Source organism: Thermobia domestica, chromosome 15, assembly GCF_964235325.1.
Source record: "Thermobia domestica chromosome 15, izTheDome1.hap1.1, whole genome shotgun sequence".
NCBI classification, from domain to species: Eukaryota; Metazoa; Arthropoda; class Insecta; order Zygentoma; family Lepismatidae; genus Thermobia; species Thermobia domestica.
In genome coordinates, this window is record NC_137468.1 from 39,599,830 (window position 1) to 39,614,723 (window position 14,894).

Genomic DNA, 14,894 nt, shown 5'->3' on the forward strand with positions numbered 1-14,894 from the left:
CAAAGTACACAAGACCTAAAAATGATTAATATCCAAAAGTCCTAAAGTTTATCTTGCTGCATAAGTTCTAAAATGCACATCTTAAAGTACAGAAGTCCTAAAAATAAAGTAGCTGCACAGATCCTAAAGTGCTGAAGACCTAAAATTTAAGACTTGTGCTCATTTTTTAAGGACTTCTGCATTTTAAGACTTATGAACACCATCATACGATACCGATAGACATTCTGAATTCCCTAGGCACTGTTTCTCCCTTCAAGTGAAGTTATTTTTCCAAGAATGCCTACCACGAAGTAATTGCATATTCTACAAAGAATATGAAATTTGGATATTATAGAAATTACCTCTTTTCTCTTCGTCGGAGCAAAACATTCGAAAACACTGAAACACATGCTCCATTATTTTAAATGAAGAGTTTATACTGCTGCTGAATGTATATGCTGAATTTTAGATCTCTAACTTAAATGAATCCTCACATTCGGCACTTTATGACTAAGCGAAGGGGAGTTTGAATATTTTAGAAATGTTCCGTTTTTACTCCTTTGGAAACAGAGTTTTCGAAAATGCTGAAAACATATTTCCCTTTACTGGTAACAAATAATTTATATGTCGAGTTTCGTCTATCTATCTTCAAGGATTCGTGAGATACACTATTCTTGGTAAAATTTGAACCCCTTTTAACCCCTTGGAATACGCATTTCCAAAAATCCTTCCTTAGTTTTCGCTTTCGTGACAAAATGAATATTCTATTAAATTTCAGGTTTCTGGGCGATGATGAATCAGACATTTCTATTCTTTTAAATAATATTATATAGATTGTAATTCCCACTCCTTTTCCCCACTTCTTTTCTTCCCTTGTAGGTCAAATATCAAAACAACATTGAAAGTTTTATTTAATTATTTCAGATGAAAAGTCCAAGTCCTGGATTTGATCTTTCTAATCTTAATGGATTGCAAGATATGGACATATTACAATAATTATAATTCCCACTTTTTCCCTTTCCATTCTACGTTCCTTCTAGGTCAAATATAAAAGACACTGAAAATCACGTCTGTTATTTTAAACAAGAAGTCCAAATTCCAAAGTTCGTATCTCTGCGCTAATCTTAAGAGACTCGGAGATATTTGCATCTTGATATAATAGTCGAAATCCCTTACTTTTTCTTTTCATCTGTTTCTCTTTTCTAGGTTGAATATTAAAAAAAAAATGCTTAAAGCGAGTCAACTTATTTTTAAATAGGAAGTGTAAATACTAAATATAATGGGCCTTATGCAGAGTCATTCTGACGCGTGATTAGTGACATACTAAAGAGCTCGACTAACATATGTTTCCTCCAGTAGTTAGGCTTTTAGTATGATGCAAATCATACACCAAAACGACTCTTCATAAGGCCCAATGTCTCTAACTTTATAGGATTCCAGGATATGGACATTTTGTGATTATAATTACCACCTCTGTTCTACCACTGCTTTCACGATCTAGTTTCCAAAGATCCTTCTTTAGTATTTACGTCACAAACCCTATTTACCATCCAAATTTCAAATTTCTAGCTTAATAAGTTTGGCCTAGACGTAGATCATTTACACAGTCACTCAAGTCTTCTTCTATTAAACAAATAGAGATATTTTGATTGAAATACCCTAAGAAGAGGAAGTTCTACTTAAATCTTTGACTAGTTGCTCACGGAATACGAGAGGTAGAGACAATGTGAAACGAAGAGAATGTGAAACAGATAATTGAGTGATAAAGATGTTTTAATTTCATTCTAATCATAAGAAGTATGTGTACTGTGCTTGAGATACAAGACAGACAATGTAAAATAGAAACGACAATACCGTGTGAAGAGGCACTTACATCATGATCTCTGGCAGCTAAAGTAGCTCTCGAAGGAGCAGTTACTACCACGATATGCGTAGCTATAAGCTGATAGCAAAGTACCCGTAACTGAAGGGCTTTTGACTGAATCAGTGATTTAATTCAGAGGGTCTTTTATATAGGAAATGTCGGAATGCACTTCTCATGCCATTATGTCCTTGTTTGAGATGATCACCTGACTTTCTAGTAGAATAAAATTAAGTTTGATTTTGTCTCAGTAATCGAAATTAGTTTTTGGAAATAACCCTGATTTAGTCCATTCAATTCAATTAGCTGATATTTAGTCTTAAAATATTTACGTTAATTTACAAAATTAAGTGAATAAATAAACACTAATTATAATAGTTTCTTGGTTTTAATTTTGTTCATACTTTATTTATTTTTCAGGTGCAGCGTCCGTGGCTCGAGCCTGGAGTGGCTATATTGACTCGCTCTTCAACTTCGCCATTAGCAACGCAACTATCTCGGTGACAGGAGAAATGCATGAAGAACTTCTTGGCCGTTATCCTGATTTTCTTGCATTCGTAGTTTGTATTAGCTACTCTGGTTTCTTGGCCGTTGGTGTCAAAGGGTCATCCATCTTCAACAGCTTTTTCACGCTGGTCAACATGGCCGTAATGACCTTTGTTATCGTGGTAGGGTTTACGTATGCACGCATCGAAAACTGGGAAAGTAACAGTGGTTTTCTTCCGTTTGGGTTCTCAGGAGTTATGGCAGGTGCTGCTGCATGTTTTTACGCCTTTGTAGGCTTTGACAGTATAGCTACTTCTGGCGAAGAAGCTAAAAATCCTACCTTTTCCATTCCAGTAGCTACAATTACCTCAATGGCAGTAGTAACGCTAGGTTATATCTTGGTCAGTGCTGCCCTTACGCTTATGATACCGTACACTACAATCAACCCGGACGCTGCACTCCCAGAAGCCTTTGCAGGTATTGGTCTTAATTGGGCCAAATACATTGTATCTGTTGGAGCCCTCTGCGGGATGACAACAACGTTGTTTGGGTCTCTATTTTCGTTACCTCGTTGTTTGTATGCCATGGCGTCGGACGGATTGCTGTTTGAGTTCTTTGCTCGGGTGAACGCCAAGACTCAGGTACCTATAATTACGCTTCTTCTTTGTGGCGTGTCATGTGCCCTTATTGCTCTACTGTTTGACTTGGAGAAGCTCGTTGAGTTCATGTCAATTGGTACTTTAATGGCCTACACCATTGTGAGTGCTTGTATCATCATCTTGCGGTATCGACCGGCACCACCTGCACAAGCTGTCACAACACCTGGAGGAGGAGAGGACACGCAGTCTGTCGGCGAGGGAGATACTTGCGAGGTAATATTACTTTTTACAAAATTTACACATAATATATGCAAGGGATAAGCGAAAATAGATTGTTGGAAATATGTCCAGTGGGTTTCTATACAATTCACTATAAGATTACTTAGAAGGCAAGGCAAGATAGAATTTTTGTGACGAGATACAAAACGCCACAGAGTTCTCCCAATAGGAATACATACACCTTCCGAGACGAGACATCGCTTTAGAGACGAGACAGTCATAGGCAACTTTAATTCTGTATTTGAATTTCTTAGCTCTGTAATTAACGTCTTCCGTCACACACACACAAAAAATTGGCAAACTTTCCTTAAGTATGCAATCTCAAGATACACATTTCCTTGATGGTATGTTATCGTACCGTTGTAACACTCTAGTGTTACGATTAAAAGTAATATGTGCCTAAAGAGTATTTATGGCACTGTTAATAAAAGGCAATATGCTATAAATCGCTAACAAAGTTGATAATAAAAATGCTATAATCCCTAACAAAGTTGATAATAAAAATCCTATAATCCCTAACAAAGTTGATAATAAAAATGCTATAATCCCTAACAAAGTTGATAATAAAAATGCTATAATCCCTAACAAAGTTGATAATAAAAATGCTATAATCCCTAACAAAGTTGATAATAAAAATGATATAATCCCTAACAAAGTTGATAATAAAAATGCTATAATCCCTAACAAAGTTGATAATAAAAATGATATAATCCCTAGCAAAGTTGATAATAAAAATGAATTTATTTCAGCAAAATAAAAAAGTTAATTATTATTGACAATGGAGGATACACTTTTTTCGATTCGAGAACTACAAATGAGAATTTGCCCTCAGACATGCCATTTTGTTCAGTTCAATGTGATCTATCGATTGATGTACGTAGTGGCGTATTTAGGGGAGAGCTTCCGGGCTTAAGCCCCCCCCCGAAATCTTACTTACTATGGTAAAGTATATGAAATATCTTGCAGAATTTTCACATTTTCAGGCAAAGTCTTCCCCGAAAGTTAGCAAAGCCCTCCCCGAAACAAAATCGTAAATATGCCACTGGATGTATGTATTATCTTCGGACAGTATCTTAGTTGAACAGGAATTAAAGATTCAGCGTTGATTATAATTTTAGACATTACCATAGTATGGACCTTGCCAGTCTCCTAACAAAGAGCGACAGTATATTTCAGTATTAGTTTTACCTCAATAAGTGAGATGGTTCTTCTACAGCATCATTGTTTTTTTAAGGGTTTGGTTTATCAGAACTCTTTTATTATATGTTTACCCTGTTTGTCTCTGTGTATCCATCCGCCCTGGAGACAAATTTCAAGAACCTCAAGCACTGAACCACTCCCTATTCAAATCGTTCCCACAATGCAACGAAAGTGACTCTGCGATACTACCGGCTAGAGTTGTAACTAACTGCATCGTGTGCAACTGGGGCAGTAGCTAAGTGTATCATTGGCTAATTCTATCAGACTCGCGCACTCTGAATGATTTGATTTGTTCTTGCTTTTAGTCAGGGGTAAATTGAGGGGGGACGCCGTCCCTCGACCTCCGAAAAATATCGTCGACAGCGTCACAAACTGTCGTATCTCAGTTTTCTAAACTTTTCAGGAGAGCGATTTTTAGGTTTTCACACAACTTTGAACAGCAATAACTCAAAATCTATTTTACCGAAAGAAGAGAAAATTTACGAAGTTATAACTTAAATCATGAGAAATCAGTGTAGAAAGTTTTATGGAATTTGCCTGTAAAAGCTTGTGGAAAATTTGGCGGGAAAAAGATACGACAGTTTGTAACGATGGTAATCCTCTCTTGTATGAAAGATACGACGCATATTTTTTATACTGAGAACTACATTAACAGATGAAAGATCGGAATATATTGCACTTTTATTGAAAAACTTCGTGTTGATTACACAAAATAATTTAACAAATGCTTCCTGAGATTCTTGAGGGTAAAACGAAATTCCTGAGAACACACAAGAAACACAATATTAAGAGCATACTAACCATAACATAAAATAATGCTATCAAGTTGTCATTGCCAGAATATAAAATTTGGCAAAGTAATTTGCAAGTTGCATGCTTTGATAATGCACTTGAGAAGGATGGCTAAAATGGTAAGTTTCTGTATAATTGAACATGTTCAGGGTTTCGAATAATTGGAGTTGGGCCCGGACACAATGATAACGAATCCTCGTAGGCGTGGGAGACCCCGGTTCGATTCTCGGCGGGAGCTCAAGTGGTTCGGATTCCACGTTAATCAGTGGGTCCACGTCTCATATAGCCTTGTTGCTGAAAGGAAAGTTAAAAATCAATCAATCAATCAATCAAAACGAGTCCTCGTACTTCTCTGGAGCGATAATTTTTGACAAGTCTGCAAAGTAGGAACTTCTATCTGGTGGATTCAATCTGCGTTCTTTTCAGGGAAATAGTTATGTAAGTGTCCTTAAAATGACTTATCTTAAACTGAATGCAGTTTGGATAGTCTTTGTTCACTTTCATTTCGCGCATTTCCGTCCAATTGATTGGATCTCCATTTTCGTCACGTCTAACTGACAGAATACAACACATTGGGACAGAGATGTAGTCTCATACATAAATTCTGTCAACACAATGTACGGTATATGGGTTCTTTTTCCTTGCCAGTTTAACAATCGGTTCAAGTTCCGAGGGTACAAAATTACTGCCACAGTGCTTAATAGGTGTGCTTATAGCACTGTGGACTGAATCTCCCTCATTTTGTCCATGCCTAGATTCAAAGAATCGGAGAGAAATTTCTCTGATGTTCTTACGTGTTTGCACCGCATACCCCATCATAGTAACCAACCTGATCTCCTACTAGGTCCATCCTGTATTTCTCTAACTCATTCGTTACGGATTTTAACGTGCCTCCCTATAAAGAATTCTAATATTCCATGTTCCAAATCTCATGTCCATTTTCTTTTGCTGATGTCGTGCCAAGTTATCAGTCTTGGTCCGAGGCTTCTGTGATTGTTTATGAAAAAGTGTATTTTTTTCTATTACAGGATGAGTTTGATAGCCTCACCCAACCCCCAATCTGGAGGGCCACTCCTTGTCTGCCCGCGACTGCTTATTCAATATCTTCGCAGCTAACCTCTTTATCTAAAGGCCTTCTCCTCGATCCGCAACCTGGGGCCGCGGTGGCTCAGTGGTAGAGCGTTCACCTCTGGTTCATGGGGTCGCGGGTTCCAACCCTGCTCCCGCCAAGTGAACTTTGTGGTGGACAAACAGCCTGTGCGTGGTTTCCTCGGGGTTCTCCCGTTTCCTCCCACTTTCTTCATTCCATCATTTCATTCATTTCTCATAATCACCGTCTCCTTTAGCCTAACCGGCATAACAGTGGGACGTAAAACTCAAAAATATTATGTTATGTCGATCCGCAACCTGAGGACGCCCAATGCCGTGTAAATATATATGTATACAGCCCCATATTGATCAAGTATAACATTCTAGCTTATACGTTTATTTGCTTCGGCGGTTCCGAGCTTAAGATATAAGTAAAAATACATTAGGAACAAATGATAAAGAAACTAAGTGGATAACAATAAGAAATGATATAAAAAGCAATGAGTTTATCAGTACGGGACTGTATACCTACTTTTTCGCCACTTTGTATTTATAAACAAATTGCTTTGAATATAGGCGTATCTGTCCAGTTGCGAAAGATCTGTTGTTCACAAACTGTCGTAACTCAAGATACGACTGTTTGTGAAAATGGTTTATATGCTTCATCTTAAGATACGACACAGTGACGTCATCACCACCGTCAAAACAACGCACATTACAGATGTGTCGTTTTGGGAAATTGTAGAAGTCAGTATATGCAACTACATAGTAAAATATCTCAATTTTCGATTTTTTTGAGATACGACACTTTGTGACGCTGTCGACGATATGAGGGGCGTCCACCGGTTCCTAAAAAAGTACAATGGGCAAAGATAGGCAGAGGGACGGTGTGATGTCATGACGCTACCTACCGTCCCCCTACCTTTTCAAATTCACTTTTACCCCTGCTTTTAGTAGTTAGTGGTACCCAACTACAACGGCCAGCGACTACAAGGCTACGAAAAACCATCATAAAACAATTTACACACTGCATCTAGATATTATCGTTTATTCTTGCACGTAACAACTTAAACAAATACACTTCTTAAAAATTGTGCAGGTAGCTTACACAAGATGGTTCTTCTATTATGATATTATTTATTTTTACGTTGCTATGGCAACGAATCTCTATTTTAGCACAAAACAGCAACGTATATCAACAGCAAAAACAATTACATTTATATATCCTTTTTTTCTCAAGGATCTTATAAAATAGAGGATCTGCCCTTACAACAAAATCTTGAAGCCATACGTCACAGTTTCGCCACCCCTACTCTGTTCACTCTGCCCAATAGGATCGCAATGTTTTGAGCCAACAATCATGGCGGAAACGAAAGTAGCCAATCAGACGATATCAGAAACGAGAGTAGCCAATCAGACATGCTGATTCTCGGTTGTTTTTTTGGCTTCATTGATTTAATAGGATGAAGATATATATGGGCAAATCCTTTATTTTATAAGATCCTTGTTTTTTCTATATATTTCTTCCTCCTTGTCTTAAATAGCTTGTGCATCAATTTGAAGTACATTCTTCCCAAAGGTGTTAAAGTACAAGTAGAAAAATACACGTATCGTTATACAACCTCCTTGAGTGGTGGCGCCACAGTCTCCACAGTTTCAAGCAGCTGACAAGGGACATCACCCAATTGTCCGGCTCCGATTTCAATGAAATTTTTATTGCTGATAGAGGACATGTATTCATTACTTGTGATGACAGAAATTTTTGCCATGGTGCATATTTTCTATTTTTTAATAATTTTTAAAGGTTGTGATGTGGTTAATAGAGATTACTGCAGAAGTCCCTTACTACCCTTTGTAAACGGAGTGTTAATGAAAGAACAACCATGTAGATACGTATAGGGTCTAGGGGGAAGTCGTACGGTACGTATGACCTTGACGGCAGCCATCTTGAAATCCGCCATTTTGAATTAAGGTCAAGTTTTTTAAATGGGAATAGGGTAATATGATACATAATTTCGAACTAGAATTTAATCAGGAAGACAATGGTGAAGTTAGTTTTAAGATGCGCCCATTTGGTGAAAAGTTACAAGCATATTAATTGTTTATACTTACTATGTGCTTAAGTCCCTTACCTCCGCTTCTAACCCGCGTATTAATGATAATAAGTGGATAATGGTTTCTGTAATACATATTATGCCTAGAGGGAAGTGATATGATAAGGGTATCATTGACGGCAGCCATCTTTAAATCCGCCATTTTGAACTGAAAACCATAGCATGTGCACCAAATTTTAATAGTAAATTTTCCCCAAAAGCCAATGGTATGCTTATTTTTGTTCTATAGTTAACCAGTATGAATTTATGACTGTTCTAATGTGCACGAAACGTCCATTATTCGATCTTTCAAATTGGTAACACTCCCAATTTTCATCGCATGTTTTAAGATTCCAACTGGCACTTTGCAATTGTTTCCATGGCTCATGTTTTCTAAATTTATTACTTTTTTTTTTTTTTTTTAAAGAGTTGCGATTTGTCAGTTCATGAATAGTGTTGGGTTAAGCATCCAGCAGTCTTTCTGAAGTTTGAAGACTTGCCATGTAATTATTAATTTCCTAGGGAGTGTAATTATTTATTTTAACCGAGAGTACATGAGGAACCTATGAACCTATGCTATGTGAAGAAATACAAATGAAATTATAAGAAGTTGGTGTAACACGAACTCAAAATTATCATGAAGTGTAGCCTACATGTTGCGGAAACGACAAACAGTATTTTTTTTTAAATAAATACAACTTTACAATTTTAAAGGAACAGCAACAAGGATAGAAAATATCAAAGAGACATAATATGACTGTTCCCAACACACTGTTTGTACCATGAACAAAATATGAAAACAGGTAACTTTTTTATAAAGAGGTGTAACTTAATTGAGTTCCCGATTGAAACTGATTGTAAATCTTACAAACATGAACCATCGACAACAATCGCTAGAAAACGAATGACTTTTTTGTCTGACTAGCTAAAATATTGCCATAGAAAATAAATATAAAACAAAACAAAAGACCATTGATTTACACAACAATCATATTTCGTTTCCTTTTCTGAAGTGAACTTTCAACTTATTTCTCGTCTCATCTACTATCCATTACAAGCTACGTCTCCGGTATTACGTGAATGCAAAGTTGGAGTTCTTTCCAAGGTATATAAAATAACGTTCTTTCGTTCTGCGATGATTCATGTCAGTAAACGAGTTTTTGAAGGGCAGGTATAGGAAATAAATAATTACATTGCCTATGAAATTAATAATTACATGGCAAGTGTTCAAAATTCAGAAAGATTGCTGGATGCTTATCCCAACACTATTCACGAACTGACAAATTGCAATTCTTAAAAAAAAATGTAATAAATTTATAAAACATGAGCCATGGAAACAATTGCAAACTGCCAGTTGGAATCTTAAAACCAGGAGCGTCATTTCAGATTTTGCTTGGGGGGGGGGGCAAGATCCCTTGATATAAGTAAAATTTCGCGTTTTTTCACTGATTTACTACTATTCTACTGATAAAATCTATATACATCTCAAACTCAGGGGGGCAAATGCCCCTCCCTGCCCCCCTAAATGACGCCCTTGCTTAAAACATGCGGTGAAAATTAGGAGTGTTGCCAGTTTGAAACATCGAATAATGGACGTTTCGTGCACATTAGAACAGTCATAAATTCATACTGGTTAACTATAGAACAAAAATAAGCATACCATTGGCTTTTGGGGAAAATTTACTATTAAAATTTGGTGCACATGCTATGGTTTTCAGTTCAAAATGGCGGATTTAAAGATGGCTGCCGTCAATGATACCCTTATCATATCACTTCCCTCTAGGCATAATATGTATTACAGAAACCATTATCCACTTATTATCATTAATACGCGGGTTAGAAGCGGAGGTAAGGGACTTAAGCACATAGTAAGTATAAACAATTAATATGCTTGTAACTTTTCACCAAATGGGCGCATCTTAAAACTAACTTAACCATTGTCTTCCTGATTAAATTCTAGTTCGAAATTATGTATCATATTACCCTATTCCCATTTAAAAAACTTGACCTTAATTCAAAATGGCGGATTTCAAGATGGCTGCCGTCAAGGTCATACGTACCGTACGACTTCCCCCTAGACCCTATACGTATCTACATGGTTGTTCTTTCATTAACACTCCGTTTATAAAGGGTAGTAAGGGACTTCTGCAGTAATCTCTATTAACCACATCACAACCTTTAAAAATTATTAAAAAATAGAAAACATGCACCATGGCAAAAATTTCTGTCATCACAAGTAATGAATACATGTCCTCTATCAGCAATAAAAATTTCACTGAAATCGGAGCCGGACAATTGGGTGATGTCCCTTGTGAGATCTCTTATACTTTACTATTACTCTATGACCTCAAGGAATCACACGAACTATTTGATGGATTACCATCAAATCTTGGCCGGGATGCAGAGAGTCACAAGTTAGAAATCAAGTTCATAGATGGAGGTAATATGAAAATTAATAGTAGTAGAATTCACCCATTTCCTCTTTTAACGTTAATCACTAGAGACCAAATAGATAATGAGAAGTGATTTCCTGCAATTGATTAATACGTAGGGTGACCATAAAATTTTCAGCTGGAAAAGGGACAGGTTCCGACTTTTTAAAAATCATAAGAAGTGAGAAACAGGCCAGTGTATAAACCTATTCCTGTTTATCTTAAAGCAATAACTAATATATTATATTGTTTGTTTTTTATTCTCATAAGAAATTTGGTGCTACAGAAATTTCGTATTTAAATCTCTTCTTCCTACATACATTTTACTTATAATGGGTATATTTTTTTAGGGACGTAAGTATGAATATGAAAATTAGATATAAAATGACTAAAAGTGAGAAGAACGTGGCTATGATTGCTACTGGTGCTCAATTAGGAACACTGGACTTTTAGGCCTGCCTTTGTTCTTATTAGCACCCTAATATCAGAGCTCCCCCTCCTGTCTCTCTGTTATAGGATGGGGTCAAGTAATTCGATACTTATGAAAAAGGAAAGACACGTTGAATAAAGGTACTGGATTTGTTATTTACTTCTTTCCCCTGCATAAAACGGGACAAATACTACTTTTTTCCATCTACTGACGGGACGGGACGGCAGGGACATGCCCCTGAAACGGAACTGTCCCGGTCAAAGCGGGACGAATGGTCGCCCTATTAATACGTTCCAAAAATATATTTTATCTCCATCCCTCACTTTCTATTGGGTGCCCGTTGAGTCAGTAGTAGAGCGTCTACTTCTGGTCCTTAGTTCGATCTCTGGCCAAGTAAGTTTGTGGTGGACAACATCGTGTCCGTGAATTTTCTCGGGTACTCCCGTTTCCTCCTACTTTATCGTTCCACCAATTCTTCCATCATCATTCACTTGCCCTAATCATACGTCTCCCTGAGCCTACAGGGCATATTCTTGCGACGTTAAACTGAAAGATTTCATTTCTATATTTATAGAGGCAAGCCACGACCTTTCTGCAGTCCTGTCCAAACACATTATGAGAAAATAATGTAAGAGATAATATTAAAACATCTTTCTTATTTTTCTTCCATAATGTATATGGACAACCCTGTGGAAAAACTTATAACTTGAGTCTTCTGATATCAGTCGTGGATAATATCCCAGACGTGCTTCTGAAACTATAGTCACTCGCAAAATCCTTAGTACAACGTTAATCAAACGTAAAATAACCTCTAAATCTCGCCCCATAAATGTTTATCTATGATAGAAAGAATATTTGACAAGCAGTAGCGTATTCAGAAATTCATCGAAGGGGGATTCAAATACCCAAAACCATATCGCTTTAGGACAAGCTGTGTTATGTTTATATTTTAATTTGGTAGATCATCTCTGGTACGTGGTGTCCCTCGTTCGATCCCAGCTTCTGTCTAGTGGGCTCTGTAGAGGATAAGCACAGTGGGCGGGGTTTCGTGGAGTTGTACCTTTTCCTTCCACTTTTTTTTTCATTTCGTCATTATCATTTATTTCATTATCACTGCCACCTTTAACCTCTATGAATAATCGTAGAATTAACCCTTTTAGTATTTCCACTTTTTGAGATAATTTTAGACTTTCACTCAAACAGCTACTGCTTCCTTACTATTTATCCTAGGATCATGATTCACACCTCGGTTTTCAGGATAGAACATACTTTCCAACGGTACCGCTCGCTTGTCCGTATTATGCACCGGAAACGGGAAAAATCGGAAAAAAATCGGGAGATTTTTCGAAAAAAATCGAAACTTTCTTTTTTAAAAAATACGTTATGTTCACAATACATGTGCAAAATTTCAATGTTGTACCTTGAAAATTAATGTCGGGGAGAAATTTTTGAAAGTCTGAAGGTGACCCATTATTTTCATACACACACACACACACACACACACACATATATATATATATATATATATATATATATATATACTTGAAAAGTGTAATCCATCATTACTATTTGATCTAGAGTCATGGTTCAAACGCCATTTTCTTCAGTATAACGAGCCCTTTCCAACGATACCACTCATATCATATGTCCGTATCATACACTTGAACCGGAAAATTAGGGAAAAAACCGAATTTTGTTTGAAAAATCCCGCCAAAACACTTTGCCTCTCGGGCCTGGGCTTGGGTTCACATAGAAATCTGATTTTTTTTTAATGCATTGTTATGTACATAAAGCGACAAAGCATTTTTCTTTTCTTTTCTTGACCTTCCGCGAAAGATAAACTACATACTTTAGGTAGTATCTGTTTAAATTTAAACCATATCTTTTCGTAATGTTTCTAATAGCAAAGGACAAATCTCTCTCAGCACCGATGAACCAAATGACATCAAGAGCATTTTTCATACCTCAACAGATGGATTCAGCAATACAAACGGGTATGTGTTAGCACTACTGACTATTAATCATAGGCTCTGTTTACACCGCTGAAATGTGAGTAGTAGGGTGGAGCGTTTTGCACTTTTGTTACAGCAATGCCAGTAAATAATTCTAAAATGTTTATGAGTCAAAGTAGAGCCATATTAGCTCAGTTGTTGGAATTAATGTCCAGATTTTGTTTGGAATGCCACGTTAACGATGATTATAGGCATAGCCCTTGATATAACACGATTTTCTTTGTGCAACTGCTCCGTACGCAAAATAACCCGGAACTCACTACGGGGAGCTGGTTGCAAATCGAGTTCCGCCCACCCACCCAATAGACATACGTTGACATTTGACCTTAGGTCACATAGTTCTTCTTGGTCTCGAAGCGGGGCGTTCTTGTTCTAGACTTCAGTTTGGCTCTAACGTAGATATCTCTTGCGTTTTGGCCGCACATTTTCGACGCTGCCTCGAACACCAGCTTCACTGTGCGTTCCATAGTTTGACTATGGCAAGGGAATGTTGTTGTTAGAGTAGCTGAAATTCGGATGCTTTCTTCAAGCTGCTGATCCGTTATGTTTCGTGTGATTGGCGGCTCTGTTAGACATTTAGGCTAATTAATCATGTCGTAGTAATTTTCAGCTGTAAAATTTAATTTCGGAACAATGAAGTCACGTGGATGGCTTGATCTCGGAGTCTTCTGCCTGCGGCACTTTTTTTTATCCTTCTCCAGCCTAACGTTCGAATATGCGGATTTTCATCTGCTGTCATCGCTATCAGCAGGTTTTCATGATGAGCATAGTATCCGTTTATTTGTAGAACAGAACGAACTATGTGTTGTAGATTTTCTGACAGAAAACGTGATAGCTTAACTATGCTAAACAGATGCATGGCGCCCATTTCGCACAAAGGATTTCGCCGTATTGAAAACCAGACGGAAGCGTATACTTTAACAATGTACTGGCAAAGTAGACACAAACTTGAACTAGGTTTATCAGTACTGATGTAGTGGCTAAGCATCCTACAAGCCAATGTAAGCCATCGTGAATGTGATAGTGGTCCTGGTTTTCTGTTTGCTAGATCGGTAGTACACATTCCTGTAGCAACAGCCTTACAAATTTCAAAGAGATACAGTAACTCTGGTCGCTGCTTAAACCATCTGGGTTTTCCATTTCAGACCCATTCAACGGGAATGGGTGTAAAGGAGACGATCCGTGAACGTTCACAATCCTTTAATTTCTTTCCGATGGGGCCGGAAAAAGCGTTGGGTCCGGTCGTCCCACCATCCAATTCGGTAACCAGGTGTCGAAATGGCAACTCGTTGGTATGAAGAAGGCAAATGAGATGCTGCAATTTCTTTCCTAGGGATCTTTGTATCTGACTTATCACGCCGTTATCCCATCCTGTGTTCGTGGCTTCACCATCGCTGCCGACTGCCTCAAGACTTGACACGTCGTACTGGTTCTAATCTAAAAGCTCCAATATAGAGTTGTCAATATCCTTGCCAGTGCCTGACTTAGGTGTGGCATGACCCAAGTATTCTGAACCGGGCTCCGATAGAACTGTGATATGCTTTTCTGTAACCTCGTCTTTGTAGTTTGCCGTTAATTTATTCTTGCACAAGAGTTGTATCATGTAGAAGTAGATACTTGTAATCGCCCGGCCTAGGTGAGC

General features: G+C 37.5%; 1 protein-coding gene across 1 annotated transcript in view; it reads left to right on the top strand.

Annotated features, from left to right (window-relative positions):
- The window catches only part of LOC145671841 (cationic amino acid transporter 4), an 85,074-nt gene that overhangs the window by 39,796 nt on the left and 30,384 nt on the right, over positions 1-14,894 (top strand). Inside the window, exon 3 of the mRNA XM_081741067.1 lies at positions 2,261-3,198. Coding sequence (XP_081597193.1) covers positions 2,261-3,198 — 938 coding nt within the window. The remainder of the gene's footprint in view (positions 1-2,260; positions 3,199-14,894) is intronic.